The 23,690-nt window shown below is 35.8% G+C and overlaps 1 protein-coding gene across 1 annotated transcript in view; it reads left to right on the forward strand.

The window, feature by feature from the left end:
- The first annotated feature begins 1,540 nt into the window (after window positions 1-1,540).
- Window positions 1,541-23,690, forward strand: part of LOC137768420 (platelet glycoprotein 4-like) — a 66,160-nt gene continuing 44,010 nt past the window's right edge. Inside the window, exons 1-2 of the mRNA XM_068549931.1 lie at window positions 1,541-1,598; window positions 23,420-23,628. Of these exons, the coding sequence (XP_068406032.1) occupies window positions 23,509-23,628 (120 nt within the window). The 5' untranslated portion in view covers window positions 1,541-1,598; window positions 23,420-23,508. The remainder of the gene's footprint in view (window positions 1,599-23,419; window positions 23,629-23,690) is intronic.

Consider the following 23,690-nt stretch of genomic DNA (forward strand, 5'->3'; position numbering starts at 1 on the left):
ATTATTCTTCCTTTACATTCAATACATCGTCACTCTGTGGCAAACTCTATTCGCCACTGTACAATATTTAGATTACTCTATCATGACATTCAGGAGACATCAATCGGTTAACGCCATGGCAATTTTGCTCATAAAAAGAAGTTAAGGAGTGTTATTAGCTGTGGCAGATACAGTGGTAGCCCCAAATATTTTGTCCACTCCCCTGCATCTCTCAGACCCCTACAATTAGGAGCACTTATGCAATAAATTCTGGCTGATTGTCCATGGATGGAAGCGCTACAAAATACTTCCTCAGAAGCACTGCAGAGCATGCTTATCAGCTTATCAGCTGCTGCTGCACCTGACCACGTGCAGATGAGATGGGAGGCTCCCATCAGCTTGACTTCCTGGGTGACCGTGTGGAGCACAGCCCCACCAGCTCTCAAGTGTGAGGCATGTGTTATGAGAAAGAAATCAACTGTTGTTGCGTCAAGCAATGGAGATGTTGTTAAGTTATATTATCATGAAAAGAAAACCAGTTTTGAATAATGAAAGATCCCCCAAAAGCTGGAAATTTTTAGGGTTCTCTTCGAAGCCACCAACAGCCTATATACTACCTGTTTGATAATATGGAAACCTTGAAGATCCTTGTATTTGCGAATTAAGATATCCTGTAGTAATGTTAACTAAATGGTATCCCTTAGAACACTAATTTTGGGATATAATAATACACACTATATGGGAAAATTTGGTCCTCTGGGGAAATATTTGGGAAATATGGCAAACTAAATAGCCCTCTTGGAGAGTCACTAAACATATAAACACGATATATGTTCCAAGACACCAATATTCCTTTAATCCAATTTTCTAAACGTAAGAATGGAACACAGTTTTTTCCATTAAATATTTGGGGTAGTAACTTACAGAATTCCAATGTGGGAAAGCCAACATAAAGAAATGTTTAGTACTTCTTTTCAATAGGGCTGCCAAGTGATAGAGGGATTATGCATATTTTATATAGTTCAAGAGATCCAGATAAATGGGTACAATATAGGGAAGATAAAGAAGATATATGTTAGCTCAAAAAAGAAGCCTCTTTACTCCTAAGAAAGTGCTTGGATGGAAATAAATGGGGACAACCCTTAACTTCAGCTGGCAGCAGTCAATCTCCAAATGCAAATAGATTATTTGTGTGGGTCCCTAAACTACCCGAACCTTAACTTCTCAGTCATGACAAAAATTTCCTGTTACATATAAAATTTTGAAGCAGATAAACAAAGGGAAGTACAAGATGCACACGTACACATAAACATACGTGTGCGTGCACACACGTGCATATGTGAGTGCGTGTATATATATATATGTGTGTATATACATATATACAGTGCATATAGATAAGAACATAAAAATGATTTTTTTCCCCTCTCCTTAGAGGGTTGAGTCAGCTATGCAAACAAGTCAAGTAAAAATTAGGTCTGCCAAGATTATTAGGAGGCCTTTGACATTTACATATTGATCTAGCCCTGCTCACATGAGAACTATCCACGTATACAGAGGTGCTCTCAATTTAACCTGTCTTCTACACACAGTTCCTACCACGGCTTCTATGAAACATATGTGTAAGTTTATTTTATATCTTTGATGCAGTAGGTTTACTTTCATCCTGTGCTTTCGTTAATTAGACAACATGGCTTAAGTCTAAACTTTAATGACCTTGATATTCTGCATTTTATCTTTAATGATGTCCTTGAAATTTTCTTTTAAAAGTGATATAAAAACCTCAGTTTTAATCTCTCAAGCTTTCACTGGCATTGCTGTTATGTCCTGTGCGTTTAATATTCTCTTTGTAAACTATGTATGTGTATATTTATATTTATTTTTATTCCTGCATGTGAAGCCCCTCCTCACCATATAAAGCAGATAGAACCTGCCATTGGTTTAATACTTCTGTAATGAACAAGGCAGTGATTGAAAAAATAGATGTTTGTTTATGTATATATATACACAAACACAGCATGTGTGTTAGGCATGTGCACAGATATGTGTGTGTAAATCTCCATGATTAGTTATCCCAAGGATTAAAGTGATAAGATGAATTTTACCTCATTGTTTTGCACTGGTAACTAATGTTTTGAGGTACTTTACAGTGTATGTGTTACAGGTCTTTAGAATGAGTTTTGTTTTATTTAATCTCAAAATAATTCTATTATTTGCCACATACAGAATATGTTCATTGTCATTCCTTGTTTGTTGAATTTAGATATAATTTTCTAACATAAGGTTATTTAAAATTGTTATTCAGTTTATACAAATGTCTTAAAAAGAATATGTAAAGTTAGGAATTGATCAAGAACTCATTTATGTATGTTTTTTTCTTTTGGGAAAGAGTATAGGCTCTTCAGTCAGTCTATCAGGGTTTTAATCCTTGTTTTGGCACACGTTAGCTGTGTGACCTCAACTAGTTGTCTAAAGAACATAGTAAGGTGGTGTGGTGGGTCAACGAGATAACCTATGTGAAACACTTATTTCAACAACTGGCAGACAGAAAGCCCCCAGTACATGTTAATTCTGTTACCTTATCATCATCATAATTTATAGGTTTTGATTGCCCATACAATCTAGAATTGCAAAGCATATGATATTAAAATTCTTTTCATTTGCTAGACTGCAAAAATAAAATGAATCAAACATTTTTATCTACTATATAAAACCTGCATACATCTTTACATTTTAAATTTAAATCTACCATATGATTTGATCTTCAGCTTGAGGCTGTAGGTAGCCTCTGTAGTTATTCTCTTTGACAAGAAAGGAAATCAGGAATATGATGACTGTGTGCTGCCCAGTTCACAAAACCTATTATTATTAAAAGAGCTGTGGTCAGGACTTGGGCTGTGTGATTCCTCTTCTAGAACTCTTATTATGCATCCATTGTCTGCTTCTCAAATATGTTGTAATATTTACAATTACTCAACGTACTTTACTCTTCCTCTTTTACTTCACAAGTGATAAAGTCCATGAATCAGCTTATTTAGAAATACTGTTCTAAAGGAGTTTTTGAAACCATACAAATGCTAGAAGAAAGTTTGTCTGTTATTTTTTATATTCTTGGAGAAAGCCTTTCAAAGCATGACACAATACTTAAAAGTGAAAGTTAATGGCATAAAAATTCAAATTTTCAGTAATTTAAAAATACAATAAAAATAAAGTTTAATATAGTCAAAAAAATTTTCAAGTGTCAAATGTAAGAAGAGCGGCTATTTCATTATTAGTTAATAAGGAAAGGACAAACAAACCCACAAGAAAAAAAAAAAAGATGAGCAAGTGTATTCTCAGAAATATTTTAAAATATACATGCCAATATACTTAATAGGTTAAAACTTCAGTCAATTAAATATTTACCAATAAAATAAGCACTTGTTAAAAACTTAAATTTCAGTATAAACCAGTGTGTGTGATGTATGGAAATAGGCATTTTCACACATTGCTGTGTACACGTAGGAACAGAAATTAGGTAAAACTCTTCCTACCAAAAAAATAAGGACGTATTTTTGACCCAGAAAAAATTCACTTTTGCTGTTTACTAGTGCCCAAGCACATAAACAAAACTATACAGACACGAATTTTTAGCATCATTTTTGTAAGATCAGAGAACTAGAAAAATCAAAAGTTCCATTAAACATGGTCATTTGAAAGAGAATACTACATTTATTATGGACTATTTTTCAATAATGGAAAAAGAGAGAGTTAACACTATCCATGACATGAGAATATCTCCAAGGCACCTGATATTAAAAGAGGCAAGTTGCAGAAAGTATGATTCAGTGTGTGTACTAGTCCACATACATATGTATATAAGTTTAAAATTCTTAAGATTAATGGAGGGTATGAGGACACACCTGACATCGGTCACTTCTGAGGAATAGAACTGGTGGTTGAACGAGACATCTCATATTATACCCCTCTATAATTTTCAATATTTTTTACTTGTCCATATTACTTTAATGAATTTCCTAAAATAAAAATTTGCCAATGGTCACATAACAATTATTTATTCAACAAATACTATATGTCAGGGTCTGTGCTAAGTCCTTCATATTACCACTCTCGATCTTTACAACAATGCTGAGAGGGAGCTATTTCCACTATGACTAAGAGAGGTAAGGTAGTTAGCAACAAGTCACACACTGTAGGAAGGGAAGAATTCCAAATTCCACTTAGGTCCATTCACTTCCATAGCAGATGCCCTTCACCTCAAAGCACTGCCTATTTGTGTTACAAACTAGCAATATAATAACCTTTAATTTCTGGTCATTCTCACTCCTTTCAAAATATTATTGTGGTTGTGATAATCATGTGTGTGTCCATTCATTCAACTGATTACCAGCTATGAGACTGCTCTGTGCTCTGGGGATTCAGTGCACTAAACAGATAAAACTGTCTCCCCTCCCACGAAGCCAACATTCTAGTAGATGCAGAGACAGGACAAAAAAATAGGTCAAATGTATGTCTGATGAAGATATGTAATCTCCAGGAAACAGAGCAGAGAAGGGAGAAAAGGGGCAGGGGCCCGATGGGAAGGGAAGCATTTTGTTGCCTCATAATCAGGTCACTGTCAAGTGTTGCACACGACTTGCCTTAGTTAGTTCTTATTGTTATGCCCTGATTTAGTTTTCTCCATTTTTTGATTAAGAAAATAAGAATAAATTGTTAGTTAACTCCTAATCCCCAGTCAATATAGCTCGCGCCTGGTAACATCTGATTCCAAACCCTAAGTGGTCTTTCAGGGAAAAAGAGTTCCCAAAGCACTGTGCCTAAGGTGCCTTTAGCATGTGGACAATTTTAGCTTTCATTCTACTAAGTTTGTCTAGAGCTCTAGTGGATTTACATAAGGCAAGGTATATCCTCATAAAAAATATCCCTTCAAAATATTGCACATGCATAATCTTTTAAAAATGGAAACCCCAACATACGTTAGAAATGGATACAGTATTTTTCTGCCTTATTGCTCAAGCAGAATATTTTGCTCGAAATATAAAAATATGGTTGCAGATTTTACATAGCTCTACGTTTTCAGAGTCTTGTGTGCTAAGCTACTCAGGAACTGTTGTTTATGGGACTGAACACTTAACAGCTGTCTCTGAGAATGTAAATTTGATTCTCTGGTTTGCTCATGGGAGGGTGTGACATTTTCCCCTCCAGAAACAGAGGATTTGGATGGCATTAAGCTACTGATTAAATAGTGATCCAAGTAAGTCCAGTGTCAACTTAGGCATCTATTTTACATGTATTTTTTTCTGAAATATCTATCTCTAATAGTGTTCATATTTTCATTGTAATTTAACTATCCTTTCAATATATTTAAGATATGCTGTTTAAAATAGCATCTGAACTCCTGTGTTGGTAGGCTATTTCTGAATTGTCACAGAGGAGGGTGTGTGTATGTGTGTGTGTATTTGTGAGAATTAAGACTGAGAAAGAAATGTATCAAAGCAGTTTAACTACAAGAAAATACATATTCTTAATTAAAATATTTATTAAATTAGCCTTTATACTACCTTTTTATTAATACAACAAAGAAAAAGGTCACAGTTAAAAGGGAATCATCTCCTTAAATTACCTGAAATCCCTGTAAGTTATTCTTTTTAAATGAAGAGCATAAATCATAATGAGATTACACAGGCCATTTCTACTTTTTCATAATTAAGTGATCTGACATTTGAAAAAACCCCAATATACCTAAAGAATTTTATAACTTATTAATTTTTAAATAAGTGTGTCAGTCAAAAAACCCTGGAGAAAGAAAGCAATGCTTGAGGAAAAAGAGTGCTTTGGATTTCTTTCCAGTTGTATTGCACAGCTAACAAATGAGAGGATCCAACGCAGGCCCAGAAGGGACAGCACAAGCAATCCAGTGAGGACTGGTTGAAACATGATCTAATGAACTAAATATATTTCTGCCTGTTATTGTTAGGTTGTTGTCTTTCAAGTTTGACTTAGAGGCATTTATTCAGCTAGTCTGTCTGATAGATGACAGTTTAACCTTCTGAAGATTTTGATTTTTGCCTGTATGTTTCTGAGAATTTCTTTGTAAAAATGTATTTTTAATATTGAGGGTCTTTTGTTCTCCCAAAGTACAAGGCCTTTTATTTGGTTAGATTTTAAAATAATGACTTTCTTTTAAACTAACTTATGAATATGCTTTTTTATATTAAAGGGTCATCATAAATAGTAGAATTATTTAAATGTTATGTAACAGTTGTCTTTTTATCTGAAGAGATCTAAGAGAAATTTAATTTTTTTGGTTTTCATAGAAGGATTTTGCTGTGCTCATGAACCTTCTGTACAACTAACAGAAAATGATAGTGAAGAACTCCCAGTTAGAAAAATAGGCTATTTCCTTTTTAAAGTCTGTTTGTCACCCTTGTTGACTGACAGTCTCTAGTCATTTTCGCAATTATTAGCCTCAACACCCTTTAGATTAACGCTGTATAGAAAAGTACGTTTTATTTAAATGTCATGAAATGAGTTTTTCAAGCTAAATCATGCAGGAAAGTAAGACTGATAATTTTCTTTAATTATTCACTTTAATTCCCCAGACCCAGTTTATCACCCGGAATAATGATTGTGTAGTAAAACAGAGTATATTAGAGGCTGCTCAGCAAGTTAGTTCCTTTTGTCTCTCTGGCATCTGATATACTTGGATAGAAAATGGCCAAAAAAAAAAAAAAAAAAAAAAAAAGTGCTGCAGAGGATCTCAGATATAGGTAATGGGTCCTTACCAGAACATAAAAATAGACCCATAGGAGTCATATCAGTGGTGGGATGTGTGTGGGTTTTTTTTTTTTAATTCCTCTTGTACCAAACCACTCACTGAGATCTGATGTCATCATTTATTTTTCTTAAAGCATATTTAAACTCTCACACTTTATGTAATAAGGATTTCAGTGTAGGGTTTTTCTGCAGAATACCATTTGGTCCTACAAAAATTGATTGTTCAAATGTTGGAGCATTTGACTGAAAAATCCTTCTTAACCTTTTTAAAGGTGAATGATAATGATTTTTTTTAAATAAAAAGATTTCTATTTCCCAAATTAATAGGATATGACACTACTATATAAACACTCTTAAGAAGTTATAGAACAACAACAGCAGCAGGAATTGTTTTCTTGAAGTTATTAGGCTTTTTAAAAAAATTAGGTTTGTGTTGTTTTCCAAGTTAGTAATCTTCTTACCTTTTATGTTTAAAAAAATATTAAAACCTTGTCCACTAATCTATGGCACTTTGGTTCTTGATGTTTAAAATCTTATGTTTATCTGTACATATTTATTAATATTTAAAATGAGGTACTATCCAATTTGATTACTGCAGAAATTTCACTGTCTACTTAGGCTATTTATACATAATTTTTAATTTAAGTTATGAATAAAAGTCAACATTAATAAAAATTAGTATAGTGGAATTAGTTCTTATAAATGATTTGACACTCTTATGCCAACATGCTTTCTAATATGCAATTATTAACTAATTATTTTAGAGAGTTATTAGTTTAATTTTCTATCTGAATTTCACAACTTTTGGTGAACCTGACTTTGTCTACATGGCTAAATGCAATGTGTTCTTTGGATATGTTCTTTTTAAGTGAACAAAGATATTGTAATTGCTACTGGGAATGGTAAATTATATTAATTCCAAATAAGGATTCTAGACTTAATAATTTTGTATAAATTATATAAAATTTGGTAGCAGAATAAAAACAACTCAGAATTAATGGTTTTGGCTATTTAGGAAGCTTATTACAAATATCAGTGAATTATTTTCCCGAATGATGATACCAAGTTTAGATAACAAAAATCATTCTGAAGAAATATAAAGTTTTAATTTAATTAGTAAGTGAATTCATACATAACTGTAAATGGCATAAATTCTCTATATCTCAGTTTCTGGAATTATCAAGTTACATATTAAAAGATGTTTTCTAAAATCTTTTGCATGCACTTTTCAGTCCTTTCTCTACTATGTAGTTTTAAATTAGTGAAAGAAACATTGTTTTTAATATTGGTTCAACAAATAATCCAAAAAATTTACAAAAATTGTTATGTAGATAGTCCAGTGGTCGACTGGATTTTATGAGAGAAAAAATACATAGAAAAATTTTTTTCATTTATCAGAATCATTAAGAGGCTGGAAAAATAAATCCAATACATAATCATCAGATAGCAGGTTAACCTGGGAAGAATCTCAAAATTACAATTGGAGAGGTATTTGGACAGAGTGTACTGAAAATTTTGGAATTTACCTTGAAAGTTATAGTTGTTACCCGCATTTTTTATGAAAATATTTGGCGAAGTTTACTCAAACATATTTGAATCCTGTGGATTTTTTGGTCTTGAAGGAACGGATTCTGTAACTATTATCTGATTTAATCACAAGGTGTTTTAGTTCAAGTGGGTGTTTTAGGCCCAAGTCATACCTGAAAATTTCAAGGAGCATTGTTCTAAGCCAGAAGCTGCCTTTTTATTTGCATGATAGTCTTAGTTCCTGTATACATAAAGAACAAATCACCTCATCAGATTTTATGGTAATCTAAGTGTTTTGCAAATAATCATTCCTATTCGTGTAAACTATATATATTTATTAGATTTTTACAAAATAATACTTGGCCAATATGTGATAATATTTTACTGTTATGATTGTTCAAAATAACACATCATAATAACATTTGAAATAAAAATAACATGTGCTGTGATAGGAATCTTTGTTCATTATCTCATTTAATTTGATCTGACATTTGCAATCTTATATGATGTATTCTATCTCCAGTTAGAGAAAATTGAGCCACAGAGAAATTATAATATTAAGACCCAGAATTGACCTAAATTACTTAACTTCATAGCCCAGAATCATAACTCTTGAAAATTGTATAGTATCTTATTATTTACAGTAAAACTTGAGATAGAAAAAAAACAGAGAATAGCATTTCTGTCTTGGATTCATCAAGAATGGCTCTAGATAATCCTATTTGAACCAACATGACTCTAAGAGAATCATTTCAAACTTATAGTAATCCCTGTAAATCAGGTACTGCAAAAAGTACTCTAAAAGGCTTATTTCTAGAAGAATCCTTAGTATAATATAACAATATAACAATAAATATAGTATTTATTGTTTTAATTTTTTAAGACTGTGACCAAAACAAGCTGTAAGTCGTAATATTTGAGAGGCATAATTTAGTGAAGTGTATTATTTTATATTATAGATGTCTATAAATGCTTTTCTATTATATATTTTTAGCTCCACATATTCTGATAGGATGGAAATGCAGAAGTAAATTAGAAGGATTATGGTAACTTCAATAAGAAAAGGTGTTGGAGATCTCCTAATCTAATTATTTAAATATTTTCTACAGAGCCCTTGGGTTCTGTGGGGATGACTCAGAGCCCAAATGAGATGTGACTGGAAAGGGCAAGGGCCACAGTTCTTGCTAACTTTGACCAGAATAGCTGTTCTTTTAACTATCTTTATGTATTGGGATTGCACGTAAAATAAGTACTAGTCTAATGACCTTCTGTTTCCACATAATGAAACACAACCAGATTTAAATGATTGATTTAACTAGCTTGAATGTGAATCTGCATATTACTCATGTCTAGGGAATCATGCCTTTGTAAACACACCTAGATATCGTGTAAAGTAAGAGTGTGAAAAGGAACTTAATTTTAAAAGTTAATTTTCATCATTCATATTCTACCTGTTGTTGCATTAATCATAACCAAAACGCTAAACCTGGGTTTTGTGGGCAGATACTGTACTTATTAGGTAAGGAAGACTGTGTATCAAAAAAATCACAATCTGTGTCTAGTGGAAAACAGAGGTGTGTGATCTGGCTTCCTATTCCAAGGAAAAGTGGAAGGAAGGCTTATAGATAGAATAGGAAATTTGAGATACTCACTCATGAGTACGAAAATGTCATACAGGTCCTGGTATTCATTTGTGGTACAAGTATGTACTCTTGTAATCTGAAACTGTTTTAAAGTTTTGTAGTTCACATCCCAGGAAATTTTACCTCTGGCCAAGCCTTTCCTTGGGGGGGTTTCCCAGGGAACAGAGCTCTATCCACACATCTGAATAATTACAGATTCTCTGGGAACGTTCTCTGATTTTCTGACCTATTTACTGGACATGCTTCTTATAGCTCAGTCTCAGTTCCTACCACGAGGTTTCCAACATAGTGGAAAGGCATAACGCTCATAAGTTCATCCTAGAAACACTCTGTAGATATGACAGCAAAAAAAGAAACAGAAAAATTCTATTTCCTCTTTCAAAGATAGCCCACGTGTAGATATACTCATGACTTCTACAAATGAGAACAATCTACGAGCTGACACAGCTAATCTCCCTATAGACTCAAGAAAGGTATGTAATTAGCGGTATCTTAAAACATGCTTTCTTATTTTCTCTTCTTGACCTAAGTCCCAATAATTAGTTTTCTTTCCTGTACCTGTGATTATTCTTTGTTTTCTAAATTTAAGTACTTTAAGCAAGCAGTAAATTACTACAGATGTCAATGTCTTATCTATTTCTTATGATGAAGAAATAACAATAAAGAATAAAATTTAATCTAATTAGTAGGTAAAATAGATTTTAATATGTTAGAAGCTACACTATTAAGAAAACCAAGCATGCAAGGCAAAAATTTTATATGCTCTAAATAGCTGCATTTGAGAGAAGAGTGGGGACAAACAACGCTGGTTTCCAAAGATAAACGTAAGTGGAAAAGCTGTTAGGTAAAACATGCTGAGTAACCTGAACTTTTCTCTTATGTACTCAGTGCATGTCTTACATAATGTGTTTGTCCCTCTTTTGCTTCAGGTGAATAAAACTACAGTTGACCTTTGAACAAAACAGGTTTGAACTTTGTGAGTCCACTTTTACACAGAATTTTTTCAATGAGTACTACAGTACTACCCGATCCACAATGTGTAGTTGGCTGGATCCATGGATGCAGAACCACAGATAAGGAGAGCTTACTGTATAGTTAGTTATATATGGTTCTTCCACTGTGCACAGTGTCCATGCCTGTAACCCCTCTGTGTTGTTCAAGGGTCAAATGTGTTTGGAATTTTGTAGTATGAAGCATAAGGTTAAAGCACGATTATAATAGCAATACTTAATCATGCTGACAAGACACTGAAGCATAATTAATGGACTCACGGTCCCCCCTTATCCACAGGTGTGGGGGGATACCTTCTAAGACCCTCAGCGTGTGCCTGAAACCATGGAGAGCAGGATAGCACCGAACCCTAAGTAGTCCTCCCTTATACATGATTTTGCTTTCTACATGTTCAGTTACCCTCAGATGACCTTGTTTGACCGTGGGTAAGTGAAACTATAGAAAGCAAAGCTGCTGATAAAGCAGGACTACACTCACGTGAAATATCTTGCCTGTTCTTAGAGGAAAACGTGGAAATTTACATCAAGGTAACGAAAGTGAGTCAGGCAGTTCAAAATTTGAAAAAGTAGATAAAGTTAATCTTTTTCTGTTGAAAATATCTGTACACACATGCAGGAATGTTAGAGTAACTCTTGTATCTTTGCTTATGCATCATCCAGACAGTGTTAGACTAGGAATTGTCTAACCATGCAATTCAACACAATAAATTATTGACACTTCTGTTTTCTGATGAGCTTGACTCAGCAGCAGTGGGCTGTGTACAATATCTCACTTCAGTTTTAAGTTCAAAGCAGACAGAGCCTAGGCAGTACCCAGGTCTGCCCATGACTTGACACCTTTGGACTCAGGGTCCTTGCAAGTCATAATAATGAGTTTTAAGGCTTCGAGAGTGAAGCACTGAAGAATATGTTGCCCCCTGGGTTTTCTAATGTACTTTCTTGGGACTCTCTGCCCTTTGGGACCCTTCCCTGTAGTCCATGGGGCTGCTTGAATAAAGGAGAATGATTCTGGGAAAGGTCAGGTAAATTCTCAACTTAGTGATGGTCCAGAATCTGAAAAGTAGCAGATATACACACATATATCCATTTTAGAAACAGTAATTTTGTAAATTTTAGAACAATTTGGTACAGTCTCCTAAGACTGAACTAGGAAGAAACAGAAAATATGAACAGACCAAGCACTGAATTTGAAACTGTAATTTAAAAACTCTCAACAAACAAAAGTCCAGGACCTGATGGCTTCACAGGCAAATTCTATCAGACATTTAGAGAAGAGCTAACATCTATCCTTCTGAAACTATTCCAAAAAATTGCAGAGTAAGGAAAACTCCCAAACTCATTCTATGAGGCCACCATAACCCTGATACCAAAACCATACAAAGATACCACAAAAAAAGAAAATTACAGGCCAATATCACTGATGAACGTAGACACAAAAATCCTCAACAAAATACTACCAATTCAAATCCAACAATACATTAAACGAATTATACACCATGATCAAGTGGGATTTACCCCAGGGATGCAAGGATTTTTCAATATCCACAAATCAATCTGTGTGATACACCACATCAACAGATTTAAGAATAAAAACCATATGATCATCTCAATAGATGCAGAAAAAGCTTTCAACAAAATTCAGCACCGATTTATAATAAAAACTCTCCAGAAAGTGGGCATAGAGGGGACCTACCTCAACATAATAAAGGCCATATACGACAAAACCCACAGTGAACGTTATACTCAATGGTGAAACGCTGAAAGCATTTCCTCTACAATCAGGAACAAGACAAGGATGTCCACTCTTGCCACTTTTATTCAACATAGTTTTGGAAGTCCTAGCTACGGCAATCAGAAAAGAAAAAGAAATAAAAGGAATCCAAATTGGAAAAGAAGTTAAACTGTCACTGTTTGCAGGTGACATGATACTATACATAGAAAATCCTAAAGATGCTACCAGAAAACTACTAAGCTCATCAATGAATTTGGTAAAGTTGCAGGTTACAAAATTAATACACAGAAATCTGTTGCATTTCTATACATTAACAATGAAAGATCAGAAAGAGAAATTCAAGAAATAATCCCACCTACCATTGCATCAAAAAAAAATAAAATAGCTATGAATAAACCTACCTAAGGAGACAAAAGACCTGTACTCAGAAAACTATAAGGTGCTGATGAAAGAAATCAAAGAATACACAAACAGATGGAAAGATATACCATGTTCCTGGATTGGATGAATCAATATTGTCAAAATGACTATACTACCCACGGCAATCTACAGATTCAGTGCAATCCCTATCAAATTATCAATGCCATTTTTCACAGAACCAGAACAAAAGAAATCTTAAAATTTGTATGGAGACACAAAAGACCCTGAATAGCCATGGCAATCTTGAGAAAGAAAAAAGGAGCTGGAGGAATCAGGCTCCCTGACTTCAGACTATACTACAAAGGTATAGTTATCAAAACAGTATGGTACTGGCACAAAAATAGAAATATAGATCAATGGAACAGTATTGAAAGTCCAGAGATAAACCCACACACCTATGGTCAATTAATCTACAACAAAGGAGGCAAGACTGTACAATGGAGAAAAGACAGTCTCTTCAATAAATGGTGCTGGAAAACTGGACAGCTACATGTAAAAAAAAATAAATTAGATCATTCTTTAACACCATATAAAAAAAATAAGTTCAAAATGGATTAAAGACCTAAATGTGAGACTGAACACTATAAAACTCCTAGAGGAAAACATAGGCAGAACACTCTCTGACATAAATTGCAGAAATATCTTTTTCAATCTGTCTCCCACAGTAATGGAAATAAAAACAGAAATAAACAAATGGTACCTAGTTAAACTCAAAAGCTTTTGCACAGCAAAGGAAAACATAAACAAAATGAATAGAACAATTTTTATTCCACCTGTCAGAATTGCAAAGGGCATTAATATTGAATAATTTTTAGTGGTGCTTATACAGAAAATAAAATATCTTTCAGAAAGAAATGACTTTATCTTTGAGTTGTATTTTTTTTTTTTGTTATGTAAACAAAACTGGAATTTGACCCTGGGGATTTTCTGTCCCAACTTTTTAATGACTTGAAACCATAGGTTTCTATAGAGATTCTCCTTTAGCTTCCTAAAGATACGACAGGATAGTGTTAGCCGGGAGGTGGGAGATCAAGTTAGGAATTGGGGTCAGGGTTCCCACCACTGCTGTAATCATAGTCACTCTGCCTGGTCTTCCATGTAAGAAACTGAGTGAAAAACTGGTTCAGCTGCTTAAAATAAAAACTGCTTAAATTAAAAAATGCAGACCTCATCTTAGCATCTTATTTTACACATGAGGAAATTGAGGAAGAGAGTGATTAAGGGGCTTGCCCATGGTCACCTGGCAAGGGAGTGGTGAGACTTTGGTTTAATCTCCAGTCTACCAGACTCAATTACACCAGGTTGGATCCCTGTATTCTGATAACCTGCAGGTGAGAACTGGGGAATGGTCTATGACAGCGGTCCCCAACCTTTTGGCACCAGGGACCAGTTTTGTGGAAGACAATTTTTCCACGGGTCGGGGAGGGGGGATGGTTTCGGGATGATTCAAGTGCATTACACTTATTGTGCACTTTATTTCTATTATTATTCCATTGTAATATATAATGAAATAATTATACAACTAAGCATAATGCAAAATCAGTGGGAGCCCTGAGCTTGTTTTCACTTGCCACTCACTGATAGGGTTTCGATATGAGTCTGCAAGCAATTGATTTATTATGGTCTCTCTGCAGTCAAACCTCTCCGCCAATGATAATCTGTATTTGCAGCCACTCCCCAGCGCTAGCATCACCACCTCAGCTCCACCTCAGATCATCAGGCATTAGATTCTCATAAGGAGCGTGCAATCTAGATCCCTCACATGTGCAGTTCATGAACAGTAGGGTTCATGCTCCTATGAGAATCTAATGCCGCCACTGATCTGACAGGAGGTGGAGCTCAGGCGGTAATGCGAGCGATGGGGAGCGGCTGTAAATACAGATGAAGCTTTGCTTGCTTGCCCGCCGCTCACCTCCTGCTGTGAAGCCCAGTTCCTAACAGGCCATGGACCAGTAATGGTCCGTGGCCTGGGGGTTGGAGACCCCTGGTCTATGAAATGGGCAGTCGGTAAAATATTACTTAATCAGCTCGCCTGAATATGATCACTTGTATATACTACAGAACACCTGGATGATAGTCTCCACTTAGCAATTACAATGATCATTTAAAAGATGATGTTTCACAACAATTTTAAGGGGCTGTGCAATAATCCCTTGCAAAGGAGATTCTACTTGAGACTATCTAGTCATTACTATCAGGTTTAAATAACTTGCTCCATTGCATTATGACAACCCTGGCCAAAGCCATAAGAGGTAGCGTGTTATTTTTCACCCTCTATCCCCAATCAATTAATAAAAATCCCACCCTACGTGCTCAGGGACACATAAAATTCCATAGGAAAAGTAAATCACTTGTTTAGGCTTGTGATTTCTCCAATGTAAACATTCTGTTTACATTGGAAAAATCATGAGACACTAATGACTATACAAGTTTCTTAGCCACCAAGACCTCAGTGTGAATCAGTTTGTTCATCATGATTTACAGTGGAAGTATCTTAGGTATCAGGCATAGGTAAAGGGAAATCCTAAAGGATAAAAAATAAATAAATTGCCATGAAAGGAGGAACCAAGATGGCGGAGTAGAAGGACGTGCTCTCACTCCCTCTTGTGAGAACACCAGAATCACAATTAGCTCCTGGACAATCATCGATAGGAAGACACTGGAACTCACCAAAAAAGATACCCCACATCCAAAGACAAAGGAGAAGCCACAATGAGACGGTAGGAGGGGTGCAATCACAGTAAAATCAAAGCCCTCAACCACTGAGTGGTGACTCACAGACTGGAGAACACTTATACCACAGAAGTCCGCCCACTGGAGTGAAAGTTCTGAGCCCCATGTCAGGCTTCCCAACCTGGGGGTCCAGAAACGGGAGGAGGAATCCCTAGAGAATCAGACTTTGAAGCATAGTGGGAATTGATTGCAGGACTTTGACAGGACTGGGGGAAACAGAGACTCCACTCTTGGAGGGCACACAGAAAGTAGTGTGCGCATCAGGACCCAGGGGAAGGAGCAGTGACCGCATAGGAGACTGAACCAGACCTACCTGCTAGTGTTGGAGGGTCTCCTGCGAGGCGGGGGGTGGCTGTGGCTTACTGTGGGGACAAGGACACTGGCAGCAGAAGTTCTGAGAAATAATCCTTGGCGTGAGCCTTCCCAGAGTCCACCATTAGCCCCAGGAAAGAGCCCAGGTAGGCTCCAGTGCTGGGTTGCCTCAGGCCAAACAACCAACAGGGAGGGAACACAGCCCCGCCCATCAACAGTCAAGTGGATTAAAGTTTAACTGAGCTCTGCCCACCAGAGCAACAGTCAGCTCTACCGACCACCAGTCGCTCCCATCAGGAAACTTGCACAAGCCTCTTAGATAGCCTCATCCACCAGAGGGCAGAGAGCAGAAGCAAGAAGAACTACAGTCCTGCAGCCTGTGGAACAAAAACCACATTCACAGAAAGATAGACAAGATGAAAAGGCAGAGGGCTAGGTACCAGATGAAGGAACAAGATAAAACCCCAGAAAAACAACTAAATGAAGTGGAGATAGGCAACCTTCCAGAAAAAGAATTCAGAATAATGATAGTGAAGATCATCCAGGACCTCGGAAAAAGAATGGAGGCAAAGATCAAGAAGATGCAAGAAATGTTTAACAAAGACCTAGAAGAATTAAAGAGCAAACAAACAGAGATGTACAATACAATAACTGAAATGAAAACTGCACTACAAGAAATCAACAGCAGAATAACTGAGGCAGAAGAACGGATAAGTGACCTGGAAGACAGAATGGTGGAATTCACTGCTGCGGAACAGAATAGAGGTAAAAGAATGAAAAGAAACGAAGACAGCCTAAGAAACCTCTGGGACAACATTAAACTCAACAACGTTCTCATTATCGGGGTCCCAGAAGGAGAAGACAGAGAGAAAGGACCAGAGAAAATATTTGAAGAGATTATAGTAAAAAACTTCCCTAACATGGGAAAGGAAATATCCACCCAAGTCCAGGAAGTGCAGAGATTCCCATACAGGATAAACCAAAGGAGAAACACGCCGAGACACATAGTAATCAAATTGGCAAAAATTAAAGACAAAGAAAAATTATTGAAAGCAGCAAGGGAAAAATGACAAATAACATACAAGGGAACTCCCATAAGGTTAACAGCTGGTTTCTCAGCACAAACTCTACAAGCCAGAAGGGAGTGGCATGATATACTTAAAGTGATGAAAGGGAAGAACCTACAACCAAGATTACTCTATCTGGCAAGGATTTCATTCAGATTCGATGGAGAATTCAAAAGCTTTCCAGACAAGCAAAAGCTAAAAGAATTCAGCACCACCAAACCAGCTATACAACAAATGATAAAGGAACTTCTCTAAGTGGGAAACACAAGAGAAGGAAAGGACCTACAAAAACAAACCCAAAACAATTAGGAAAATGGTCATAGGAACATACATATCGATAATTACCTTAAACGTGAACAGATTAAATGCTCCAACCAAAAGACACAGGCTTGATGAATGGATACAAAAACAAGCCCCAGGGCTTCCCTGGTGGCGCAGTGGTTGGGCATCTGCCTGCTAATGCAGGGGACACGGGTTCAAACCCTGTTCTGGGAAGATCCCACATGCCACGGAGCTACTGGGCCCGTGGGCCACAACTGCTGAGCCTGAGCGTTGGGAGCCTGTGCTCCGCAACGAGAGATGCCGCAATAGTGAGAGGCCCGCACACTGCGATGAAGAGTGGCCCCCGCTTGCCACAACTAGAGAAAGCCCTCGCACAGAAGCGAAGACCCAACACAGCCAAAAATAATTAAATTAATTAATTAACATAAAAAAAAAGAAGAACCTCTGCTTTAAAAAAAAACAAAACAAAACAAAGAAAACAAGTCCCATATATATTCTGTCTACAAGAGACCCACTTCAGACCGAGGGACACATACAGACTGAAAGTGAGGGGATGGAAAAAGATATTCCATGCAAATGGAAATCAAAAGAAAGCTGGAGTAGCTATACTCATATCAGATAAAATAGACTTTAAAATAAAGAATGTTACAAGAGACAAGGAAGGACACTACATAATGATCCAGGGATCAATCCAAGAAGAAGATATAACAATTATAAATATATATGCACCCAACATAGGAGCACCTCAATACATAAGGCAACTGCTAACAGCTATAAAAGAGGAAATCAACAGTAACACAATCATAGTGGGGGACTTTAACACCTCACTTACACCAATGGACAGATCATCCAAAATGAAAATAAATAAGGAAACAGAAGCTTTAAATGACACAATAGACCAGATAGATTTAATTGATATTTATAGGACATTCCATCCAAAAACAGCAGATTACACTTCCTTCTCAAGTGCGCTTGGAACATTCTCCAGGATAGATCACACCTTGCGTCACAAATCAAGCCTCAGTAAATTTAAGAAAACTGAAATCATATCAAGCATCTTTTCTGACCACAATGCTATGAGATTAGAAATGAATTACAGGGAAAAAAACGTAAAAAACAAAAACACATGGAGGCTAAACAATACGTCACTAAATAACCAAGAGATCACTGAAGAAATCAAAGAGGAAATAAAAAAATACTAGAGACAAATGACAATGAAAACACGACGACCCAAAACCTATGGGATGCAGCAAAAGCAGTTCTAAGAGGGAAGTCTATAGCAATACAAGCCTACCTCAAGAAACAAGAAAAATCTCAAATAAACAATGTAATGTTACACCTAAAGACACTAGAGAAAGAAGAACAAACAAAACCCAAAGTTAGCAGAAGGAAAGAAATCATAAAGATCAGCGCAGAAATAAATGAAATAGAAACAAAGAAAATAATAGCCAAGATCAATAAAACTAAAAGCTGGTTCTGTGAGAAGATAAACAAGATTGATACACCATTAGCCAGACTCATCAAGAAGAAGAGGGAGAGGACTCACATCAATAAAATTAGAAATGAAAAAGGAGAAGTTACAACAGACACTGCAAAAATACAAAGCATCCGAAGAGACTACTACAAGCAACTCTATGCCAATAAAATGGACAACCTGGAAGAAATGGACAAATTCTTAGAAAGGTATAACCTTCCAAGACTGAACCAGGAAGAAATAGAAAATATGAACAGACCAATCACAAGTAATGAAATTGAAACTGTGATTAAAAATCTTCCAACAAATAGAAGTCCAGGACCAGATGGCTTCACAGGTGAATTCTATCAAACATTTAGAGAAGAGCTAACACCTATCATTCTCAAACTCTTCCAAAAAATTGCAGAGGAAGGAAGACTCCCAAACTCATTCTATGAGGCCACCAGCACCCTGATACCAAAACCAGACAAAGATACTACAAAAAAAGAAAATTACAGACCAATATCACTGATGAATATAGATGCAAAAATCCTCAACAAAATACTAGCAAACAGAATCCAACAACACATTAAAAGGATCATACACCATGATTAAGTGGGGTTTATCCGAGGGATGCAAGGATTCTTCAATATACGCAAATCAATCAATGTGTTACACCATATTAACAAATTGAAGAATGAAAACCATATGATCATCTCAATAGATGCAGAAAAAGCTTTTCACAAAATTCAACACCAATTTATGATAAAAACTCTCAGAAAGTGTGCATAGAGGGAACCTACCTCAACATAATAAAGGCCATATACGACAAACCCACAGAAAACATCATTCTCAATGGTGAAAAAATGAACGCATTTCCTCTAAGATCAGGAACAAGACAAGGATGTCCACTCTCACCACTATTATTCAACATAGTCTTGGAAGTCCTAGCCTCGGCAATCAGAGAAGAAAAAGAAATAAAAGGAATACAAATTGGAAAAGAAGAAATAAAACTGTCACTGTTTGCAGATGACATGATACTATACATAGAGAATCCTAAACATGCCACCGGGTAACTACTGGAGCTAATCAATGAATTTCATAAATTTGCAGGATACAAAATCAATGCACAGAAATCTCTTGCATTCCTATACACTAATGATGAAAAATCTGAAAGAGAATTTAAAGAAACACTCCCACTTACCATTGCAACAAAAAGAATAAAATACCTAGGAATAAACCTACCTAGGGAGACAAAAGACCTGTATGCAGAAAACTATAAGACACTGATGAAAGAAATTAAATATGATACCAACAGATGGAGAGATATACCATGTTCTTGGATTGGAAGAATCAATATTGTGAAAATGACCATACTACCCAAAGCAATCTACAGATTCAATGCAATCCCTATCAAATTACCAATGGCATTTTTTACAGAACTAGAACAAATAATCTTAAAATTTGTATGGAGACACCAAAGACCACAAATAGCCAAAGCAGTATTGAGGGAAAAAAACGGAGCTGGAGGAATCAGACTCCCTGACTTCAGACTATACTACAAAGCTACAGTAATCAAGACAACATGGTACTGGCACAAAAACAGAAATACAGATCAATGGAACAAGATAGAAAGCCCAGAGATAAACCCATGTACCTATGGTCAACTAATCTATGACAAAGGAGGCAAAGATATACAATGGAGAAAAGCCAGTCTCTTCAATAAGTGGTGCTGGGAAAACTGGACAGCTACATCTAAAAGAATGAAATTAGAACACTCCCTAACACGATACACAAAAATAAACTCAAAATGGATTAGAGACCCAAATGTAAGACTGGACACTATAAAACTCTTAGAGGAAAACATAGGAAGAACACTTTTGACATAAATCACAGCAAGATCTTTTTTGATCCACCTCCTAGAGTAATGGAAATAAAAACAAAAATAAACAAATGGGACCTAATGAAACTTCAAAGCTTTTGCACAGCAAAGGAAACCATAACCAAGATGAAAAGACAACCCTCAGAATGGGAGAAAATATTTGCAAACGAATCAACGGACAAAGGATTCATCTCCAAAATATATAAACAGCTCATGCAGCTCAATATTAAAGAAACAAACAACCGAATCCAAAAATGGGCAGAAGACCTAAATAGACATTTCTCCAAAGAAGACATACAGATGGCCAAGAAGCACATGAAAAACTGCTCAACATCACTAATTATTAGAGAAATGCAAATCAAAACTACAATGAGGCATCACCTCACACCAGTTAGAATGGGCATCATCAGAAAATCTACAAACAACAAATGCTGGAGAGGGTGTGGAGAAAAGGGAACCCTCTTGTGCTGTTTGTGGGAATGTAAATTGATACATCCACTATGGAGAACAGTATGGAGGTTCTTTAAAAAAACTAAAAATAGAATTACCATATGACCCAGCAATCCCACTACTGGGCATATACCCAGAGAAAACCATAATTCAAAAAGACACATGCACCCCAATGTTCATTGCAGCACTATTTACAATAGCCAGGACATGGAAGCAATCTAAATGCCCATCGACAGACGAATGGATAAAGAAGATGTGGTACATATATACAATGGAATATTACTCAGCCATAAAAAGGAACGAAATTGAGTCAGTTGTTGAGACGTAGATGGATCTAGAGACTGTCATACAGAGTGAAGTAAGTCAGAAAGAGAAAAACAAATATTGTATATTAATGCATGTATGTGGAACCTAGAAAAGTGGTACAGATGAACTGGTTTGCAGGGCAGAAGATGAGACACAGATATAGAGAACAAACGTATGGACACCAAGGGGGGAAAACTGCGGTGGGGTGGGGATGGTGGTGTGCTGAATTGGGCGATTGGAATTGACATGTATACACTGATGTGTATAAAATTGATGACTAATAAGTACCTGCTGTATAAAAAAAAAATTTGCCATGAAAATTGGTTATAATTTTGTTATACATTTGGGGGAAAATCTAACTTTCCTTATTTTCTTAAAGAATTAATTAATATCAAGACTTTAAAAGAATTAAATGGTTCCTCAAGTGGAGAGAAATACTAATAAAACCATCAGAGAGGTATTTCTACCACTACAAAGCTAGGGAGGGAAAAACTGAGACCATAACAAAATATAATTTTTATTATTATACTCATGAGGATGACAAAAATATTGTTTGTGTGTCTTTTCTGTCTGTAGCCTCCATTCTGTTGGCATTTTTGTTTTGCTTGGCCAGGGGTATTTTGAAGCAGGGAATAATTTTTTATAAGTACAAAGCACATTCCATTTATCAATGTCAGGTCAACCCCATTTTAAAAAATGCTGTTGCAAACAAAATATCTCAAATGAACATGTTTTCGAATATTAGAATAGCAAATTATTACTAACTTTGTTACAAAAGGATCTACCACTTCCACTAAGAGTTTTCTTTCAATCTTTATGAAAGGAGCATATATTATATGAAGATACCAAAGATAAGACTGACTAGGTGAAATACATACTGAAACAATCTACATATTTTAACAGAATTGGCATGAGTCAGCTGTCCATGACAAAATGAACAATATTGCACTTGAATATGTTAAAAAATTCATTTGAGACTAGTAAGAAACCAATGCCGTGACAGAAACTAAGTATCCTGTACCTTACGTATTTTCTTCAAATCTTTTTTACCTCTCAACTATCTAAAAGTCAGTTATTAAAAATTAAATTGAAAATACTCTTCTTTAAAATATTTCAATGTTTTCAACACTGTGCATAGGAAAGAATTCAGGCATGAACTCAATATTCCTGACAGTGGAATTTTCTTTTAATGGTGCTTGTAATTTTGATGATGTTAGAAACTATTCTAGTATTATTTTCCCAACTTACTCATTCTTTTCTGTTTTAACAGATAGCTTATAAATGATTAGAAAAATTGATTTCTTCGCAGACTCATCAGATCATTTCCTATAAAATCCCTATCTTTCTATTTGTGAAAAAGGAATAGTAAAGAAAACATCTGTCACTGTATTTGCTTAGCATTTGGATGGAAAAGACATCAGTCCACCCACATTCAGTTTGCAGGAGAACTCCAGGTAGGGTGCAGACAGATGGTTGTGTTTGGGTGGAGAAGCCAGATAGAGGATAAAGATGCCCGTAAGTGTCCCAGGCTGATGGAAGGTAGGCAGGGGGTGAGAGTACAGTAAGCATTTCTCCTTAGTTAATATTTCAGGGTGTTAATCATCCATAGAAAGAAAATTTTAAAGAGGAGAATTTAAAAGAAATGCTCTATGTGACAATATTTATTACTTCTACCACTGGTAGGTAGTTCAAATGAAGAAAGGACAAGACCTAGAAAGTTTTGTTTAAAAAAAAAAAAAAGCATCTGTTTATTTATAACTGGCAAAATGATCTGTTTCAGTTGCATGTTTACTTTGATTTTTTGTACTGGTATTTAAGTTTCTGCTTTATGATCTCCTTTCAATGATAGAACCAGACCTCTTGGAAACCACCTTCATCAGACCTGGGAGTTTGAAAGAAGCAGGTGCTGAACCTTAGTTTTTTCCCTGAACAAGAAAAATGGGCTGCGATCGAAACTGCGGGCTCATCGCCGGTGCTGTCATTGGTGCAGTCCTGGCTGTGTTTGGAGGTATTCTAATGCCAGTTGGAGACATGCTTATTGAGAAGACAGTTAAAAAGGTACAAGTATTATCAAGAATATTTCTTGTCATCCTGATTCATTCTATCTTCCATCCCGTTTT

The sequence above is a fragment of the Eschrichtius robustus genome, chromosome 8 (assembly GCF_028021215.1).
Source record: "Eschrichtius robustus isolate mEscRob2 chromosome 8, mEscRob2.pri, whole genome shotgun sequence".
Taxonomy (NCBI): Eukaryota; Metazoa; Chordata; class Mammalia; order Artiodactyla; family Eschrichtiidae; genus Eschrichtius; species Eschrichtius robustus.